Genomic DNA, 21,311 nt, shown 5'->3' with positions numbered 1-21,311 from the left:
CGGAGTCCATTCTGCCAAGATGTCCGGATCTACTGGAGAGGCAGATTCCTTCGCTACTAGAGCCATCCCTAAGATCATTGCCAAAGGTCCCGCAACATCTAAGTGCCTATCTTGACAGCCGCGCCGGGCACGATCAATCCCTTTTTTAGGGTCTCTAGCGAACGTCTTGAGAGGAGAGAGTAGACTCACGTCAATAACTGGAGTCTCTGTTACCTTGTCTGGGAGGTCCGGTCGGGGCATTCAGACCAAAGGTGATTGCGGCCTTCCTTATCAAATCCTTTCCTTAGGGTTTCGTGTAAATAAATAGTGACTTCGGGGGCAGGAGCCCAGTCCGAAGAACGAGGTTGCACTATGTCAGCTGGATTGAACGGTCGGCGGCACATCAGGTGCCTTAGAGGATGCCTTTTTAGGCTTTTTACATAGGAGGGGTTTACTCCTCGGTAGTGCTAGTACCTGTGATGTCTGTGACTATGTATATTCTCTGTTTGCTTTCGTCTTTCCGCCTGTTGAGGCGCTCTGAGTGGAATAGCCATAACATAACGTGTATTTGTAAAGCGCACGTTCACCATTACGGGTATCATGGCGCTGAATAACAGATGTTTGTTGTTACCCAACTCAATGGTACTCATTTAATCGACCTCAGATGGATGAAAGGCTGAGTGTACCCGCTGGGATTTGAACCAGTAACCATGAGGTCGTACACATGCCCCAGCAGTGGACTCATTAGTCTACTGAGCCACCGGACCCGGATGGTCCTCTGCATGCTCTTGTGGCATAGAGGCCAAAGCATCTGCGTAGGGCAATTGTCCTGTCTTCGCCTTACTCTTATCTGTAGGTGTATCAAGCTAGGGATCCGTCGGGCCGAATCCGTGGCGTGTGGCAAACCTCTCGAGTTGTTTTATTATGGGTTTGAAAGCCGCTGCCAGAGCTTGTTGCACAGTACCTGGAACTGTGCTCTCCATCGCCCTGTTGACCGGCTACTGGACGGAGACATCCAGAGCGTCAACTATGTTATCCTCAAGGACAGTCTCCTGTTGTCCCTCCAACTATCCTCCTCCTCGTATCTGACCCAGCCATCCATGGCGCTTTGTTTATTGGAGCCATAAAACCATTCTAGCGAAAATCGCTACAATCAGTCAATCATACAATCTACAATCAGTCATAATAAAGTATGTAAATTAAGGAGCACTTAACTCTGCTGTGAGTAGCAAAGAAAGAGGCTCAGCGAAAGGACACAGTGGCTCCCATAGTGTCGGACAGGATGTGATGTATGACTAAGCATCATGGGAAAAGTAGTTTTTATTTGCATACAAAAAAGTTTTCATTGGCTGCTGTGTTTAGCAAATAAAAGAAAGAGAAGCATAATCAGAAGACTCCGGTCCTGTGATAGAATTAGGGGGCAGGCCACATAAGAAAGGCACGGGGCTGGGAGGGGGGCGTTTAAATTTCATTTATATGGCGCCTATTATCTCTGACAAGGCGTCAAAGCGCTTTGCTACCAATAGCACGCTATCCGGCAGCCCAAAGTTAGTGATTATTGAGGATAGTTCTGCATGCGAAAGGAAAGCACTTCATGCATGATTAGCGACTTAGATGTGATCATTAGAGGGGGCTATGTGAGAAGCAAACGCGTGCTGCAGTTAATGGATAGCTTAAAATAAAATTGCATGAGATTTAGAAAAGCAGAGGCAGGCCAAAGGTAGAAGGGAAGCAAAAGTGCATAAAAAAAACAAGCATTGCAATAGGTCTTGCCTTTGATTAAGTTAAATCCATTTGCTTTGCTAATGGTGTTGTAAAGCAAAGCAAATGGCTTTAACTTAATGAAAGGCGTGACCTCTTGCATTTTTAATGCTTGTTTCTTTTTCCATCCATGCCAAGCAAGACGCTCTGTCCATATCCAAGGTTTTGAGTTTATGCTTGTCCTTCGCTAATCCCCTGATTGGCAAATACAAAGATGTCGAGGGTAGGATCAGGGCACAAGTCCTATAACAAGCATTTGCAATGCAATAGGTCAGATTGCATTGCAAATGCTTCAGTTTAAAAACAGAGTGCAGCGCCACTTGAAGGACACCGTGCTTATATTTTTTTCTAACTTTAATACTGAGCGCCGTGTCATTTATGTGGGCGCTGCGCTCAGTGTTAAAGTAATAAAAAAACAAAAAAACAGAGAGCGGTGTCCCTGAAGTGGATGCAGAAAAAAAAGAAATAAATGTAAAAAATGAGCGCGATGTCTCTAGCGGGCACCACGCTCATTAAACAAATAAAGAAGTAAGAAATAAAGAAAAAACATACAATTTAAAGGTCAAAGTGCAGCAGCGCAAATTTTTGCTGACTCAAGAGGTAAGCAAACTTAGATTTAAACTTATTAGGGTTGATGTCTAGGCTCGCCGTATTTGGAAGATGTAACATAGTATCTATTATTAATCTTTGAAAATGTATCTGATTTTGCACGTTTTCTTTTAATGCAAGTTCCGTATTCACCAGAAAAGGCTGTCCTCCTCTGGCTGTTGGGGGAGGGAAACAGGCAGAGAAGGGTTTCCGATTGTAAAGGGTGAATTAGTTCCCTTGGAAAGCAAGGCGAGGGAGGGGCCGTGGGAGAGGAGTGAGCGGGGCACTGCAGCCAAGACTTGCTTTGTGGCTAAGTGTTCATAATGCTCGGAGAAAATATAGGTTCGTGCAAGCAGCTTTCAGGCTTGACTTCGGTGGCGGCTAAAATAAACAGAACTTTTAATGCGAACACCACAGCGTTAGGCTTCTCTCTGCTACCGTAACAGCATAAGAGCTATGCAAAAAAGAACGCACATGTTTTGGTTTGAAAGGATTTAAAGGAAACGAGGGAAGCGGCTGCTAGCGGAGTGGCATGCCCTTTCTTTTTCCACCCATGGCACTTCCCTTGGCATCTTAGAAGACAAGAGGGCAGCCGGCACTCCCAGAAAGTCAAGCAAGGCGCTCTGTCCATGTCCAAGGTTTCGAATATATGCTCGGTTGTTAGTGCATCTCACTCGTGTGCAAAGTAAGCTGCAAATCAGGAGGGAGTTGGGCGACAGCATGCAACACCAGAAAGCACAGAAATATTCTTATCTCACAATATTAGACACGCTGAGTTCTTCAGAGAGGTGGGGTGCAGGGGTCAAATGAAGCGCGGTGGTCGCTGGGTGAAAAGGAAGGCTCGCTTTGGCAGAGCGCTAATGAAAAGAAACAAGACTGCCATTTAAGTATGTAAATTATGAGACCAGATTGTGTTCAATTAAGACAGCGCCCGCCTTGCAGGCGTTCGTGCAGCAGGGGAGGGAAGGGGGGAACGTGGCGTACTTAAAATTTAAAGCACGATGCTCCGTTAAAAAAGCACATCGTGCCTGCAGTGAGAGTAGCTTAGTAAGAAAAGAAAAAAGTGCTTCGCGGCTAATTAAGAGACAGTCTCCCACTGCAAGTAAAAGATCCAATCCCGGTGGGCGGGGCCAGAAGCGGACAGGGTGGCAACCAGGAAAGACTAAAAACCCTCCGGTGCAATCAAAGAAGTATGTTTAGCATAACTAATGACGGGAAACGACGCACGCCAATGGATTTTGCAGGCGGAGCGTACACAGGACTTCTGGAACCGTATCGATTCCAAGCAGCCCTCGCATGGCGAGAACAACGCACGCGGGCTGCTAACGCCAGGCGAGTCCTAAAAATAAAGGATGGAAGTAAGAAAGTTAGAGTGAAGCTCGACTTTTAATGTAGAATTTTAAGGAATATATCTGGTAGAGATTTCTTTTGCATGCAATCTGTGGATGTAAACCAGTTGAGACAGTTTTAATTTCTTCTCTAAAGGAATATAGCTTTTTCAATCTTTCTAGACGTACTTAAGAGGTTGCACAGATACTTTCCACACTGAAAAAAGGAATCCTAGTGCTTGTTGAGAGACCCCTTTGCAAGTGACTGTCAAGCAGTGCAACATTTAAACACATCCCGTTACCCGTAATACAATTTGAGAACACCCCCATCGCCCCAGTGTATGCAATGCAAGCAATTCTTTCAAACCCAGAAAGACCCGATATGTACCTACTACAGCAGTATGTTCAATAACAAAGTATTGTTCATGTTTATGCAAATCATTGACACCATACATAAACTACATATATAATATAAAACATGTTATGTAAAAACCCGCCAATTTAAAATATAACCAGGCAATTGATAAACATATTGCAGCAATCATTAGTAAATGCAGTGCGTGTTTGTGATCCATTCAATACCTGGTTTAGAAGGGGATGTACCCTGCGTTCTCCTGAAGAGCACCCCCACAGAACAGACCCCATGTCCCGCAGAATGGACGTATCTGAGCTCACCTTGACCCTCCAGCATCAGTAAGGTGTCAATCATCTAAAGTACTTTTACACTTCAGGCCCTACAGTGTATATGTGCCAACATGTTTACTTTTAAATGTATATTATACTCTTTTTTTTAAGTGGCACTTGGTGATCACAATATATATTGTTCTGTCATTGCTTAGTTCATTAAATGTATGTCTTTTAAATGAACTTAAATTCCTCCAATTGTCTCGGGCAAGGACAGTCAGGATGCACTTCAGTTTTAAAAATCACCACTCCTGTAACTCATGAGAAACTGAAAGCCAATACAAACTTGTATCCATTGACACAGGAGTTATCAGCTGGACTTTAGATGGTCTAAGAGAGGAAGTCATAAGCAGACTTCACAGTGCAGCCAGGAAGTTGATGCTGGAGATTCTTCGTATAAGAGTTGTCTTCAACCTGCTTTAGCATGTCTTGGAAGTGTCCGCTTTAATCACAATGAATAAAGGTCACTGTCTTTTTGTACCAAAAGCTGAATCAGAAATTCTCCATGTTTTATTGGACTGATTTTAATATCTCTTTCCAAAATATATTTGTGCCCGTTTTTATCCTACAATATTTTTAATCAGTCAGAGCTTATAAGTGTTTAGCTTAACAGTTGCTACTTGCAACGTTTTAATAATGTTGAGGCGTGTAAGGCTAATTGTTGTAAGAAAATGATTCTATAAAGAGGAAAGGCTGTTGGTGCTTTATGCCCTAATGGAACAACAGTTTCCTTCTGGGCCCCAGGAAGTTGCCTCATCTGAAGAATTTGCAGACCCAACTTCAGGGTGCGTGATGTGAGTCAGGGGATATTATTGATGGCACAGCTGAGGGCTCTGACTCCGGACACCACTAATCCCCACAACTACGACCACAAAGCCCCGGACAAAGGTTCAGTCTTAGAGAAACAGCTGCCCGAGAGCACACAGCATTGACCATGAGAGGTTCAGCCTGCAGAAGAGGCTGCGCTCCAACATACGGAACAGACCCGAAAAGAGAACTATGTCTCAGTGAAGGGTCAGACTAAAAAAAAAGGCTAGAACTCCAGAATCCAGATCACATTTACAACTTTTAAAAACTCAAGCCTTCTTGGGAGCACCCTAAATCCGACATGAGCCAAAGCTTATCCTACTCAAGAGAAAGCGTTGGCGTTTCAGGCACAGCTACTCCTTTACCAGATGTCTCATCCTCTAACGGTGTGGAAGATGCTGAAATTGAAGAATAAAGGATTGTGCAGAGCGCTTGTACCGAATGTTCTAGTACACATGTGCCCACTGCAGCATTGTGCCTGGGCGTGGGAGGATATTATGTTGGCCCAAGCTTGAGCACAAACTGCTGTGGTGGAATCCAACCGACGCATTAAAGGCAGGTCACTCTTAGATCCTTAGCTGCAAGGTACCATCAGCACAAATGCCTTCTTCTCAGGGTGGGGAGCACTTATAACAGGAATGACCACACGGTGCACGTTTACTCCGGCCATGTGTCTAATTGCATCAGTTTGGTATAATTGAAAGCAGTACAGCTTGCCTTGAAAGCCTTTCAAAGAATTCTTGACAGCAGACCATCATGAGTCAAGCCATTTGGATATGATGCGTTAGTCGGCACGCTTACCTTGTAGCAGAATATCTGCAGGGGTAGACTGCGATTCCATGGATCTCCTAAACAAGGGCCACATGGAGGGACTCAAACGGGGAAAATACCAAGTTACTAGAGAGATACATTTGCTAGTGGCAGACCCCACACGTGGATCGGTTGGCAGTCAGGGAAACAAGATAGATAAATGCTGTATTTTCATGTTTCAAAACCCCAGTCTCTATGAAATGCTATGCAGATGTATTGGTCATTGATTTTTGCATGCGCCTTCCCCTACTTCTCCTGATTCCTTACATAGTGTGTATGATGAAAGTAGTCTCCATGGGATCCTCATAACTCCCATAAGGCCATGACCGACTTGGTTCTCAGCCATCCTACAGCTGTCTGTGCATCTATTTCACAACCGCAGACTGTAACACAAGCATGACCTCTCAACAGCAAGGGAGGGTGTATCCAGATCTGAGATCACTGAATCTGGTGATCTGAGAGTGTGGTTACCTTTAGCTCAGGGTCAAACACAAGCTAATTTAATTCTTTTTCAATTCCTAATTGTTTTTGTTCCCCAAAGGTCCTGAGGTAACAGCTGCTTCTTCATCACACAATTAACTTCGGTTGCTCTATCAGAACTTCCTTAATATAAGGTTGACCCCATCTGTGTCACAATTTGAAATATACACGTGAGGACTGGGCTCTGTCATGAAGGATGCCACCCTGGAGTGAGTGACAGCTCGGCACCCTTTTAATGCTACAACTCTCTCTATCTTTTGTCTCACAGAAGTGATGATCTCCGGGACAAGTAACGTGCCCAAATAATGTGAAAAAGCTTCTCCCCTTGTCTCCTAGAGAATAGCTTGTTCTGTAACATTTCTTTGGGAGACCATATTGTAGATGTTCCCCTACCCTTTCCTCCTCTTTGTATAAATATCTTCCACTTCCTCAGGAATGCTCAACAATTCTTAAGGAAGCAAGACAGCTTACTACTGGAGCTTCCTACAATAAACAAATACGAAGTAGAAACGTTTTGTTGATTACAGCACAAGAAACCAAATGGCACTCAATCAGACTAGGCACAACATCATTTTTTCCAATCTGTATTACACCTTAAAAAATCAAACTTGGCTTGCAGTTCCTTCCGAGTCCATTTAGCAACAGTTTCAGCACATTTGCAAAATAGAATTCCAACCCATTGTTAAGATTTCTTTCTTAAGAGCTTTCATTAATGGGTTAAAGATTCAAACCTCCTGTAAAAGAAATTGGGTTATTAGTTGCGATGGATATTAATCCTTCGCAAGTAATCTGTCCATAATTATTTTATTACTGGGAACCACGTACCCCACTGTAGCAAATGACTCTCTCAGGGAAGCCAACCAGCAGTCCACGGCCTACACCAGGGATGGTTCATGGAACTGAATTCAGAACCACACATTAAGATTTATTTCATTTAGTTGTGGCTGCTCCTTTTGCTGTGTTTGTGAAACCGATTTCAAATCAGTGTTTTGGGAACCCCGATATAAATTGTGCATAGAGAAGCTGGTCTGAAATCAGATTTTTTTTTATTTCTGATGTAATTTTTCAGTTTTTACCATGCATTGAAGACTTTCCATATTTAGTTCAGTTCTATTTCACGAAAAGATCTAATAATTTAGTGAGGTTAATAACCTTTTACATTTTTTTTTTTTTGGACAGGGGTTCTCTGTGGATTAATTGCTATTGCGGATACCGTGAAACCAGAGGCACAACTCGCGGTCCACACCCTGAAGTCGATGGGTTTGGAAGTTGTTCTAATGACTGGAGACAACAGCAGGACAGCCAGAAACATTGCTGCACAAGTAGGTCTTGGGGTATTATATCTTTGGGTGTAAGTTGTGATTCCCAATAGTAACTCCGCTTCACTCAGTTCAGACCCCTCTCTCACTTCCCTAACCAAGCAAGCAAGCCATATATGGAAAAATATATAAAAAGGTTAAAAAAATACAAACATCCATTTCATTGTAAATACAGCAATATTAAGAAAAAATATGTATAGAGACTGCTGTGATTTATTGGTAAACAGGACCACAAAGAAAGAAGAAGCCCTGTAAAATATATATGTGTGAGTGTTGTGTGTGTGTGTGTGTATATATATATATATATATATATATATATATATATATATATATATATTCACTGAAAAAACCATAGGTTTCACACAAGTTATAGTTAGCTGTACATTTCACTCGTAAAAAACCAATGAAATTCCCCCGTTATAGTTAGTGCAGGCAACTATAACTCACGCGACCGCAATCCTCTGCTGATGCTAATACTGTATTTAGACACTTATTTGCCCATGTCTTCTTCCATTACATTTTAGCTATACATATATTACAAATATTTTTTTTTCATAAAGACACATATGTCATCAGCAGAGGATTGCGGTCGCGTGAGTTATAGTTGCCTGCGTTAACTATAACGGGGGAATTTCATTGGTTTTTTACGAGTGAAATGTACAGCTAACTATAACTTGTGTGAAACCTATGGTTTTTTCAGTGAATTTGCAAGGTTTTTTAAATGCTAATTCCTAACTATAACGTGTGTGAAACCTATGGTTTTTTCAGTGAATTTGTACGGTTTTTTAAATGCTAAGTTACTTTACGCCATTCGTGGCGTGCGCGCCCAGTTAACGCAGTTCGTTCCATGCGCGCACGGTGCGCTTCGCGCACCGCGCGCCCACTTTACGCAGTTAGTGCCGTGCACGCACGGTGGACACGCGGTGCGCTGCGCGCACCGCGTACCCACGTTATGCGGGATGGGCCATGTACGCACGATGCGCTTCGCGCACCGTGCGCACATGGGGGACATATTATGCGCATCGTTGTGAAATGTATTCTATATTAATTTCACCTTAAATAAATATGCCATTCAAGGGCACCATTTGCACACGGGGTGGGGAGAGTGTGGATAATTTAATTTTTTTTTTTTTTTTTTACCATACGCGTATAGTAAGCGTAATCGGCGATTTTTCGAAGAAAAAAAAAATTTTTTTTGGGGCCTTGGGGGTTGTTTGGGGACCCCTATATCAATGCTGGGTGGTTATGATCTCAATATACTGCCCCTTTACACATTTTTTGGCTTTATTTTTGCTGCCCCACTCAGAGTGCGAGAGAGAAAATGGCGGCCGCCGCTTCCTGGTTTCGACCGATTCGAATGTTTACTTAGATCTAACAGCCAATCAGAATCGCGCTCGCGCACGTCACCGTACGCGTACGGAAAGCGCACCGTAAGCGCACCGTAAGCTGGCTCAGATATATATATTGATTTAAAGGCTATTTTCTCAGAATCTACTGAACAGATTTACACCAAACCTACAAAAGGCACTTCCTTGACCTGTAGACTACCTCTCTGCCAAATTTCAAGGAACTCTGTTCAGCCGTTCGGGCTGTAGCTGTGTCTAAAGGTCCTATGGAAAAATGCATGGGAAAAACGCGTTTTGGGACCCCCCTTTTATCTCAGCCCCCGCTTGACGAATCCCCCCGAGACTTTCAGGGTAGGAGCGGAGCGCAGCGCCCCACCTATTTTGAAAATTTCGCGAGGATTCGTCGACCGGCGCCAAAGTTATTCAAAATAGAATGTTGCGGTTTTCCTATGGTAAGAGGGTCCTAACTATAACTACCTACTGGCGACCGCCAGTAGGTAATATATATATATATATATATATATATATATATATATATATATATATATTCACTTAAAAAACCATAGGTTTCACACATGTTATAGTTAGCTGGACATTTCACTCGTAAAAAACCATTGAAATTCCCCCGTTATAGTTAGTTCAGATAACTATAACTCGCGCGCCCGCAATCCACTGCTCATGACGTCACATATTACATCACTCATGACATGGTCAGTGGCATCACTCATGACATCACTGATGACATCATCCTTGTGATAGAGTGGCGGTCGCGCTAGTTATAGTTATCTAAACTAACTATAACGGGGGAATTTCAATGGTTTTTTACGAGTGAAATGTCCAGCTAACTATAACATGTGTGAAACCTATGGTTTTTTAAGTGAATTTGCAAGGTTTTTTAAATGCTAATTCCCAACTATAACGTGTGTAAAACCTATGGTTTTTTAAGTGAATTTGTAAGGTTTTTTAAATGCTAAGTTATGTATGTATTATTATATTTTTTATATATTTATTTTACAATAAACTACCTATGTATATAGTTATAGATTGACTGTATCCTGTAATATGGAATGGCTTGTTTAAATATATAGTTTTTTAAGGTTTTTCACCGTGCGCGCACGAGGCCCCCGCACCCCGCAATTTTTTGAAAAAAAAATTAAATGTTTTTTTCATCCTTCGGGGTCCTTCAGGGAACCCCTGACAAAGGCTAGGGGGTCAGGAACTCTCTACCCTGCCCCCTTTTCACGTTCTCCACCTTTCTTTTTCACTATCACACAACCAAAGCACAGAAAATGGTGGCCGACACTTCCTGATTTCGACCGATTCGAACGTTGACTGACATGTAACCACCAATCAGAATTACGCTCGCGCACGTTAGGGTGCGCGCACGGTGCGCGCCTATAGATATGTATGTGCTTTTAACTGCAATTTTCTCAGGAACTACTGAACAGATTGACACCATATATGCAAAAGGCACATGCCTGACCTGAGGACTACCTCTCTGCCAAATTTCAAGTAATTCTGTTCAGCCGTTCGGGCTGTACCTTCGACTAAAGGTCCTATGGGAAAATGCATGGGGAAAACGCGTTTTGGGACCCCCCTTTTTTCTCAGCCCCCGCTTGACGAATCACCTCGAGACTTTCAGGGTAGGAGCTGAGCGGAGCGCCCCATTAGTTTTGAAAATTTTGCGAGGATTCGTCAACCGGCGCCAAAGTTATTCAAAATAGAATGTTGCGGTTTTCCTATGGTAAGAGGGTCCTAACTATAACTACCTACTGGCGACCGCCAGTAGGTAATATATATATATATATATATATATATATATATATATATATATATATATATATATATATATATATATATATATATATATATATATATATATATATATATATATATATATATATATATATATATATATATATATACACTTAAAAAACCATAGGTTTCACACATGTTATAGTTAGCTGGACATTTCACTCGTAAAAAACCATTGAAATTCCCCCGTTATAGTTAGTTCAGATAACTATAACTCGCGCGCCCGCAATCCACTGCTCATGACGTCACATATTACATCACTCATGACATGGTCAGTGGCATCACTCATGACATCACTGATGACATCATCCTTGTGATAGAGTGGCGGTCGCGCTAGTTATAGTTATCTAAACTAACTATAACGGGGGAATTTCAATGGTTTTTTACGAGTGAAATGTCCAGCTAACTATAACATGTGTGAAACCTATGGTTTTTTAAGTGAATTTGCAAGGTTTTTTAAATGCTAATTCCCAACTATAACGTGTGTAAAACCTATGGTTTTTTAAGTGAATTTGTAAGGTTTTTTAAATGCTAAGTTATGTATGTATTATTATATTTTTTATATATTTATTTTACAATAAACTACCTATGTATATAGTTATAGATTGACTGTATCCTGTAATATGGAATGGCTTGTTTAAATATATAGTTTTTTAAGGTTTTTCACCGTGCGCGCACGAGGCCCCCGCACCCCGCAATTTTTTGAAAAAAAAATTAAATGTTTTTTTCATCCTTCGGGGTCCTTCAGGGAACCCCTGACAAAGGCTAGGGGGTCAGGAACTCTCTACCCTGCCCCCTTTTCACGTTCTCCACCTTTCTTTTTCACTATCACACAACCAAAGCACAGAAAATGGTGGCCGACACTTCCTGATTTCGACCGATTCGAACGTTGACTGACATGTAACCACCAATCAGAATTACGCTCGCGCACGTTAGGGTGCGCGCACGGTGCGCGCCTATAGATATGTATGTGCTTTTAACTGCAATTTTCTCAGGAACTACTGAACAGATTGACACCATATATGCAAAAGGCACATGCCTGACCTGAGGACTACCTCTCTGCCAAATTTCAAGTAATTCTGTTCAGCCGTTCGGGCTGTACCTTCGACTAAAGGTCCTATGGGAAAATGCATGGGGAAAACGCGTTTTGGGACCCCCCTTTTTTCTCAGCCCCCGCTTGACGAATCACCTCGAGACTTTCAGGGTAGGAGCTGAGCGGAGCGCCCCATTAGTTTTGAAAATTTTGCGAGGATTCGTCAACCGGCGCCAAAGTTATTCAAAATAGAATTTTCAGATTTCCTATGGAAACACGGTCCTAACTATAACTATCTACTGGCGACCGCCAGTAGATAATATATATATTTACATACATATAGATATATAGATATCTCATTTGAATCTGTATAATGCATGACATCACATCAGTCATAGCACTAAAACGGACCTAAAATGAGGACTTTAAAGGTAGATTACAAATACAATTGCAACATTGAGACATAACACCAGGGATTCTTTGCAGTAGCAGTGAAACACTAGAAATCATAACAAATGCCCTAGTGGATAGATCCATGCATAGGAAAGACCAAGGAAAGACCGTGGAGAAACAGTATTTTCTGCTTTCGTTTAGGTGCTAAATCAGTCTTAAATCGAAATCTGAGCCAATACAGTGAATCGCTCACATCATTTTTAATCCAATTTTCCCTCTTCAGGTAGGAATCACAAAGGTGTTTGCTGAAGTTCTTCCTTCCCACAAAGTAGCGAAGGTGAAGCAGCTGCAGGACGAGGGAAAGTGCGTGGCGATGGTGGGAGATGGCATCAACGATTCCCCTGCGCTTGCTATGGCTAACGTTGGGATTGCCATTGGCACAGGCACCGATGTAGCCATTGAAGCTGCCGACGTCGTGCTCATAAGGGTGAGGAATGCTACTCTGGGCTGCTTAATATTACCACTATAGCTGCACTACACTCATGAGACAGGGAAAGCTGGTTTATATCTCAGCTGGCCTTGATAACACATCAAATCATTAGTGGGTAACTACTATATGGAACTATAATCCACTGGATACTCCATCCGGCACATAGCACTCTATGAAAGCAGTGCTCACTGTCAGTGCTTAGTGTAACACTAGCTTTCACCAGCAAGCACTTAAAAGCAGTGTTTAAAAGTAAACATCCGCTAGATTGGCTATTTTATAGACACAATTCCCCTCGACCCTGACCATGGTGAGCTTCACTGCATGTTGTTTTCTTCTAAGCCTGGGTACAGTCTGACATGCATTTAGTTTAAATTGGTTTTTACCAAGTGTTATTGAGAAACATGTGGAATGAAATAACAGCTTTATTGCACCTTACACATCTCCCACCAGATCACCATATACATTTAGACATTTAACAAGTTTAATTCAAATCCACAAGACTCACCCTGACCCAATAATTCATCCCTTGAAAAGAGAAAAGAGTGTAAGGGGGGATGGGGAGAAAATAGAAGCAGACAACAACTATTGTCGGCATAGATCACTTGACGTCATCATTTAGATCTTCTGCCCTATGTACCTCTCACTCACCACAAGCCTGGAACATTCAAGGCTCTTAGCTCAGCAAGCTGAAGAACACTTCGCTATCAACGTTCATATAAAATGTCTGTTTGTTCACCGCGAATAAGGCCTTTACTTGATTAAGTTGACTAATATTTATTTGCATGGCAAGTATTCCTCCGATCCGGGCACAACTTTGGTACTTTTCATTCTGCTTCATCTCCCCTTTATCTATTCCACTGTTATGCCACAACTGTCTTGAACCATCTTATTATATGGAAAAGCCAAACCTGCTTAAGTATCCAGTGAAAGTCCATGTTCACTGAGCTCAGTCCATGACATGACCTTATTTTACAAACACCCACTGCACGTGCCTCCTTTTGTCATATATTTGTGAGAGAGTTGGGTAATGCACAGAAGCTGTTGGCCCCTTTTCCGCTCCACACAGAGGAAAGAAATTTGCACTAAAGCATTCAAAGGCATCGCGTCCTGTTCTCTGTTATAACTGAATGAGAGACATGTTTGATGCATAGGACAACTTTCCCCCTTCCCAGCTATAAACACAAGAGAATATGTCATAAAAATATAGATGAACGTCAGGCCATACAATTGTGTATGAAAACTGAAGTGTGCCAATAGCATTAGAAGATTGTGTCATTGATAGGTGTTTCACCTGCTACCTCTGTCATTTCTTTGCAGAACGATTTGTTGGATGTGGTGGCCAGCATCCACTTGTCGAGGAAGACAGTCAGACGGATACGGATTAATTTCGTCTTTGCATTAATTTACAATCTAGTTGGTGTCCCCATCGCAGCTGGTATGTAAAGAAGAGGATTTAATTATTTTTTTGAGTCAGGCTCTCAAGGGCATTGGAGCACTGAATAGAAGCTAGAGGGAATGGACCATACATAGAGTGGATAGAATGCAGTCACCGGTAAACAAATTTCACAATTAGTCCTTGTGGGCTTTATTTACATCATATTATAATTTCCCTAAAAGTTATTTCAATTTTGGGTAACTATCCAGGTTTTGCTTCAATAGGGACATTCTCAATTCTTAAAATTAAAAAACAGCTTGAATATAACTCAGAAATTCAGAAAAGTGTCTGAAGGTAGTTGCTTGAAATACAAAATGGCAAATCAAATATATTACACAATATATATGCTCTAATTGGTTTTACCTTGAAGAAAACATAAAAAAAAAAAACAAGGAACATGTACTACATAGATTCTGTCTTCTTGCTGAAATTTTTAGGCAGGGAGACAATGCGTCACTTTAGCTCTTTTTGACATTTTTAAGTTTAAAAAAAAAGTCAATAGGCCTCGAATAACATTTGTCAAGATGTTAGACTTTTGCCATTTGTATTGTGCTTAAAGTAGTGCTGCCTTTTGTAATCGTAATTGCATTTATGTAGCGCTTATTACCCCTGACGAGGCATTGAAGCCATTTACAGTGAGCAGCACACTACTCCAGAACCCAGGGCTAGCGGTTTATCTAGTGTTTTGTGCGATTAGTAATGTGCTCTCCAGAAAAATTGCATGCAATAACTCCAGTTACTTACTGATAGATTGTATTAATCCCCGTTTAGTTTTAAATTTGGTGTCTTGGAAGTATTCTTAAACTGAGTAACCTCCTGATGTCTCCCTAAGGCCCTCCCCAGACAACCTCTACACATTCCAGAAGCTTAAATCAGGATGCTTACAGATTCTACTGGCTTTTCTGCCTTCCATTTTTCATCAGAATTGAAAGAAATCTCACGTAAGACTGGGCAGTGGCAGTCTTTAGCTCACAAAATTGTAGCCATGGAAGTATAGAGACTTCTCAAAGAGTGGAATTGCTTACAGGGCCTGTGTTATATAATGGTTGCATTGTCCCTGTTTGCACCAAGGTGCAGCTTTAAGCATGTGTAGCGGATGCCAATCAGGGCAGTGTGCCCTGTTTCAATCAATGTGCTGCCCTAGGGAACTCTCAAACTCGGGCGCATTCAGTGAAATACAGAGCAGCAACTTACAGGCGCTTCTTGTTTCACACTGCAGGCAGCAGTCTCCTGCACTTCAAAAAGGGAAAGAGGGGGCTTGTTCCAGAGGCAGGCGCAGCCCGTGCAGGTAAGAGCGGTGGGGCCGGGTCAGGGGAGATTCGACAGATGACCACGAGGGAAAATTAAATAAATAATTGATTTTCCCTTGTTGTCGTCTGTCGAAATCCTGCCCCTCCGCTGTTTCCTGCACGGGCCGCGGCTGTCCAGAGGGCTGCCATCACGAGGTGCACTAATAGTGCACCACCTTTCTTGTGGCGCACTTTCAGTGCGCCTCCTAAGGGCCTGTTTGCCTCCGTGCGAACAGCCATAATGCATTGCGGGCACAGAGGCAAAGTGATTCCCTCATTTGCACGGGCCACATCTCCATGCAAATGAGGGAACGCCCCTTTAGAATAGTGCCAAAGTTCTGTGTGCACCAGAGCAACCTGTATTACAAAAGAGGGCGCACAAGCATCTGCTTCCTCTTCTGTAATACTACCAGGGCACAGAAAACGGTGCGCACATGCCCATTGTATTCCTGGGGGACTCTAGTAGCATACTCTTCCTAACTGTTACCTAGGGATCTAGGTGGATGACTTTTCTATTTAATTCCTGCTCCTACTTTATTTTCCCCTTAATGCTTCATCCTCAATATTCTCCTCTATGCCTTGATTGTGTTAAAACCATTTTACCATTGCAGCATCACACATTCCCAGCATCATTCTTTTGATTTCCTTTGTTGTATTTCAGCAGAACACACACATTTTTCTTGTTGAAGTATGCTTTAAAAAGTAAATGACAGCTCTAAAAATGTAAGGCATCGAAAATATATTTGGCTTAATTTTCAATAGTGTATTGCTAAGGGTAGAAATAATCAAATTGTTTCACACACAAAGAAGCGAGATTTATCTACTCCCCATTCAACCTCCTAATATACACTACATAACACGCCAAAAGGTTGGTAAGGTAAAATTCCAAACGTGTTACTCTCTTAGGAGACAGACCCCTTTGGGATATAAAAGTGTCATCACCCACAAATTAGTGGCATGCTTCATCATAGGACACCCTATGTTACCATCATCAAGATGGAGCAAAACGTTTTTTTACCAACGCATACTTATTAGATAGTGGTCATGCTATTAAAACTCTCTTGAGGATACCCTATTGATCATAATATATTTATTCATTGGTTGCACAGGCAGGATTAAAACCTAAAATGGATGGTATTAAAGCATATGACCCTCCCATCCCACCATAGATGTCGTCTACATGTTTTGCCCAATCATCCACTACCACTACGGGTCAACAACCTTCGTCAGGACTAAGAGATCCTTGTTCTCAATCACTGTCCCCATTACTCGGTCAACATGATCGGTGGGCAGTTAAAATTTGGTTATAATACCATGCAGTGACCTTACTTGTCACCAGATAAATGAAGAAAGAAGATATTACTCCAAACATCTGTAGGCTATTTCTTAGCCTTGTCAGAGGGTCTGGAGCGGCTTTCACAGTGGTATCGGTCCCTTGAAGAATGTGTGACTACAGGTCGACGTCCCTGTTCCAACCCCAAGTTAAAAAATAGCCTTCAGATGTTTGGAGTAATATCTCCTTTTGTCATTTACTGTCCACTGATCAAGATGACAGAGTAATCCTGAAGAATACATTAATTATAATCAATAGGGTATCCTCAAGACAGTTTTAACTGTTTGACATAGCATGATATCTATCTAATAAGTGGCCATTGAAAAAAATACTTTTTGCTCCACCCCCTGAAGATGGTATCACAGGTGTGTAGTAGCAGCCCTATGATGAAGCATACCACTAATTAGTGGGTGAGGGTACTTATATATCCTAAATGAGTCTCTGATAGGGTAACAAGTTTGGAACTTTACCTTACCAACCTTTGGTGTGGTATGTAGAAATAATCAAATATCAGCTTTGCAGTCACCTCTTTTGCCCCTGTCCCCCAGCCTCATGTTTGCTTCCGCGTCTCACTTAATAGAAGTTTGTAGAAGGTTACTTGTAATTGGCCTTAATATTGCCTGTATGTAATGATCCTATGTATGATGTACATCCCTAGTGAGTCTTTATGGGGTTTATTGAAAGGAAGTATAACATGCACACAAAACCAAAATAGGCACAGATCAAGGGACTTTAGGCGTAACGCAAGACTTCTCCACAGCCATGAAGAGAAGATACACCTCCCTAGCAGTATTGCTTTTTTTCTACACTACACAGATGCTATTGCAGTCTGGTACCGTAGGCTGCTTAATGGTTTTAATGATTTTGAAATAGTCTGATCAGGTTTTCAGACAAGGGGTGGTTTACCCAGTTAAACTGACAAACTCCGATATGTGGCTGCAAATTATTTCATGATATTGCTAGTGATCCTTTTTGGCTTTTTCGCTCTTAAGACTTGAGAGGTAAGAACTCTTTATGCCTTGACTATAGCCAAATTTAAAAAGGTGATGCTCTGAAGCCTGCTTTCTTAAACAATGCCCCAGACATCGATCTTCCAACTAATATCTACATGATCACCTCCTTCACACTCTTTAATGAACAGCCTGGAGAAACTGCTGGCCAACTGCTGTCCTAGGCTCCTTCGACATATGATAATATCTATCTGAAAGAAACACATACTGATAGATTCCTTACCTTCGAATTACCCCAGGCGTCAGACTGGATCTGGAAAGTTTTCGTCAGCAGTACCCCTGCGTGTCGGAAGGTGGCGTCGTGCGGCTCCGCATTAGTCATTGGCGTCGTGCTCGTCGAAATGACGTCGCGGCAGCTACTTAGATGCCGCCCTCGCGCACTGACGTCAGTTCTTTCTTTTTCTGCACCAGCAAGCGCAGATCCAGAGAGAGCGGTACCCCCAGTCATTTTTTTACTGAGTTTTTCGAGGATTTTTGTATCAGTTTTTTCGAGTCGATCGACTCCTGGTGTCGTAGGGATGCTCTGTTTCAAGTCCTGCGGGGACTGTCATGGAATGATGTCAGTAACGGACCCGCCCTGCGTGTGTCTCTACTGCCTGGGACGCGACCACAGCCCCTAGTCTGGCCCCGACTGCCGGGCCATGGCGCCGAAGTCTTTGCGGGAGCAGTCCCGAAAGCTGCTTCAAGTCCGGCAGTCGGCTCCGCGCCGTTCAAGGTCCTGGTCTCGTGGGAGGACGAGGGACCGGTCGCGGAGCCATCACCATCGTTCGCCGGCTCGAAGTCTTTGCACTCGGGGTCAGGTAAGGCGAAGCATCACAAGAAGTCGAAGAAGCGCCATCGCTCTCTGACTTACCCTCGCACGTTGCGCGACGCGGCTGAGGGTGCGGGTGGTGCCTTCCACATGGCTCCAGCGGAGCCTACGCAGTCGCCATCGGCCTACCCGCCCTTCCCGTGTCCGTCGGCGACTCCGGCCCAGCTGCAGTGATTTCTGTCAGCCATGGCCCACCTCTTTGCGCCGTCGGGCCCCATGGGCCTGACTGGGGGTCCTCACCCTTCTCTGTCGGCGGCTCCGGAATCGCTGGCGGATCCCGCCCCAGCGCCACGTGGCCCCCATGGATCCAGGCCTGGAGCCCAGTCCACGCCGGTTGACCTCGTCACACCTCCACCGACGTCAACCCCACCGGCACCGGCCAGTGGCACCGGACGACGTCTGGCGCCGATTCTGACGCCGATGGGACCCCTTCTTTCCCTATGTCCAACCTCCGTATTTTCGGCCTGTACATCAGCCCTCACAGTAAGGGGAGGACTGGGAGGGGTCTGTGGACCCTCTCACAGCTCAGTGTGAGTATGACCCGGACTGGGCAGAGGAGCTGGAGGATGCCAGTGATGTTGACACCTCTCCTGACCTTGGCATGCTAACTCCTCCTACCTTGGCTACGGAGGAGGGTGCTAGTTACGCAGTGGTGTTGCGTAGGGCGGTTGAGGCTCTCCACCTCCAACTCCCTACAGTGGCCGTCAGGACTAACCTGCTGACAGAAGTGGTTCAGCCGGCGGCTACCTCTGCGGAGCCCCTGTTGCCTTTTAATAATGAACTTTCTGACGTTCTTTTGGGCATCTGGTCCAGGCCCAACACAGGGGCTCCTGTGGATAGGAACACCCCTCCCCAGAGAGCTTGATTGTCCAAGCCTCCACGTCCCAAAGCGCATTCCCTACCGCACCTCTGGATAGGGAATCCAAGAGACTGGAAAAGTTTGGAAAGAAGATTTTTTCCTCTGCCAGTTCAGGGCTGCGGTCTGTGAACACCGCATGCCTCTTGTGCCGTTAGGCTGTGTGGGATACTGTGGCGCAAGTGCTGCCTCAGTGTCCGGAGGAGGCCCGGACAGTGCTCTCTCAGGCTATTGCTGAATGGAGAGATGCTGCCGACACGCTGGGCAGAGCGATTTCCACGACAGTGGCGCTCCTTCGCCACGCCTGGCTGAGGACTACTGGCTTCTCTGGGGATGTCCAGAACACTCTCATGGACTTGGCCTTTGATGGCATTCGCCTTTTTGGCAACAAGGCAGATAGTGCGTTGGAGCGTTTTAAAGCCGCACGGGCGACGGCCAAGTCCTTGGGCCTTTCGGCCACCCGGTCTCCTCCGCCTTCTGCTTTTCGTTCCTTTCGTGGCCACGGAAGGGGCGCCCCGACACATTCGCTTCAGAGCCACAGGCCTGCGCAGCAACAGTCTCAGCGCTGCCGCAGACGTGGGACCCGCCGAGGTGGGTCAGGCAGCAAGCGGGCCGGTCAGTCTACCTCCACCCCGGCCACCACTGCCTCGAAACCTTCCTAGTCTGGTTTTTCAGGGCCATCAAACGCCAGTGGGCGGCAGGATTCGCCATTACCTCCCCCACTGGCGCACCATCACTACGGACAGGTGGGTTTTACAAATAGTCTGAAGGGGCTACTCCCTCCCCTTCGAGACTACCCCTCCAGCCATGCCACCCCTAAACCATCCCATGTTGGGGATCACTTGACACTTCTTCAATAGGAAGTTGTTGCCCTCTTGGCCAAGGGGGCCATTGAGCGCTTCCTGCGCCAGAAGTAGGTTGTGGTTGTTACTCCCACTACTTTCTGGTGCCCAAGAAGGACGAGGGCCTGCGTCCTATCTTAGACCTCCGGAACGTCAATCTTTTCCTCCGGAAGGAGAAGTTCTAGATGTTAACTCTGGCTCAGGTCTTGTCTGCCCCCGACCCTGGAGACTGGATGGTAGCATTGGGTCTGCAGGACGCTTATTTCCATATTCCCGTCCTGCCGACCCACCGGCGTTACCTGCGGTTTACGGTAGGCCATGAGCACTTTCAGTTTACCGTGCTCCCCTTTGACCTAACCAGCGCCCCTTGGGTGTTCACGAAAGTGATGGCGGTGGTCGCAGCTCATCTGCGCAGATCAGGGGTTCCAGTCTTCCCCTATCTCGACGACTGGCTTTTGAAGGCGGGATTGCCCCAGGCAGTCGTCTCCCACCTCCAGACTACGGCCAACCTCCTGCATTTGCTGGGGTTCTCTATCAATGTGCCTGAGTCGCACCTGTTCCCCTCTCAGAAGCTCCTCTTCATCGTAGCAGTTCTGGATACGACGCTCTTTCGGGTCTATCCTCCCGAATGGCAAATCCAGGATATTCAGGCTCTGATTCCGATCGTTCGGCCTCATCCTGGGTTTCGGTCAGGATGACCCTGAGGCTGCTGGGCCTCATGGCCTCCTGCATCCTGCTGGTCAATCATGCCAGATGGCATATGCAGGCTCTGCAGTGGGACCTGAAGTTCCAGTGGGCGCAGCATCAGGGGAACCTGTCCGAGTCCGTCCAGATCTCAGAGGGCACTAAACGACAATTGCAGTGGTGGGTCAATGACAGATCCCGCTCCCTTCCCCAACCAG

At 44.5% G+C, this 21,311-nt stretch overlaps 1 protein-coding gene across 10 annotated transcripts in view; it reads left to right on the top strand.

Annotated features, from left to right (window-relative positions):
* ATP7A (ATPase copper transporting alpha) overlaps positions 1–21,311 on the top strand; it is a 481,542-nt gene that overhangs the window by 401,456 nt on the left and 58,775 nt on the right. For 7 of the 10 annotated variants that reach the window (XM_085608231.1, XM_085608230.1, XM_085608222.1 and 4 more), the window contains 3 exons: positions 7,617–7,763; positions 12,631–12,830; positions 14,151–14,268. In XM_085608231.1, the coding sequence (XP_085464357.1) occupies positions 7,617–7,763; positions 12,631–12,830; positions 14,151–14,268 (465 nt within the window). Of the gene's footprint in view, positions 1–7,616; positions 7,764–12,626; positions 12,831–14,150; positions 14,269–21,311 lie in introns of all 10 variants that reach the window. The other 3 variants (XM_085608229.1, XM_085608228.1, XM_085608232.1) reach the window with 1 other exon arrangement.

Source organism: Triturus cristatus, chromosome 5_2 (assembly GCF_964204655.1).
Source record: "Triturus cristatus chromosome 5_2, aTriCri1.1, whole genome shotgun sequence".
Classification (NCBI taxonomy): domain Eukaryota; kingdom Metazoa; phylum Chordata; class Amphibia; order Caudata; family Salamandridae; genus Triturus; species Triturus cristatus.
The sequence above is the reverse complement of the archived record's forward strand: the minus strand, read 5'-3'. Positions and strand labels throughout refer to the sequence as shown.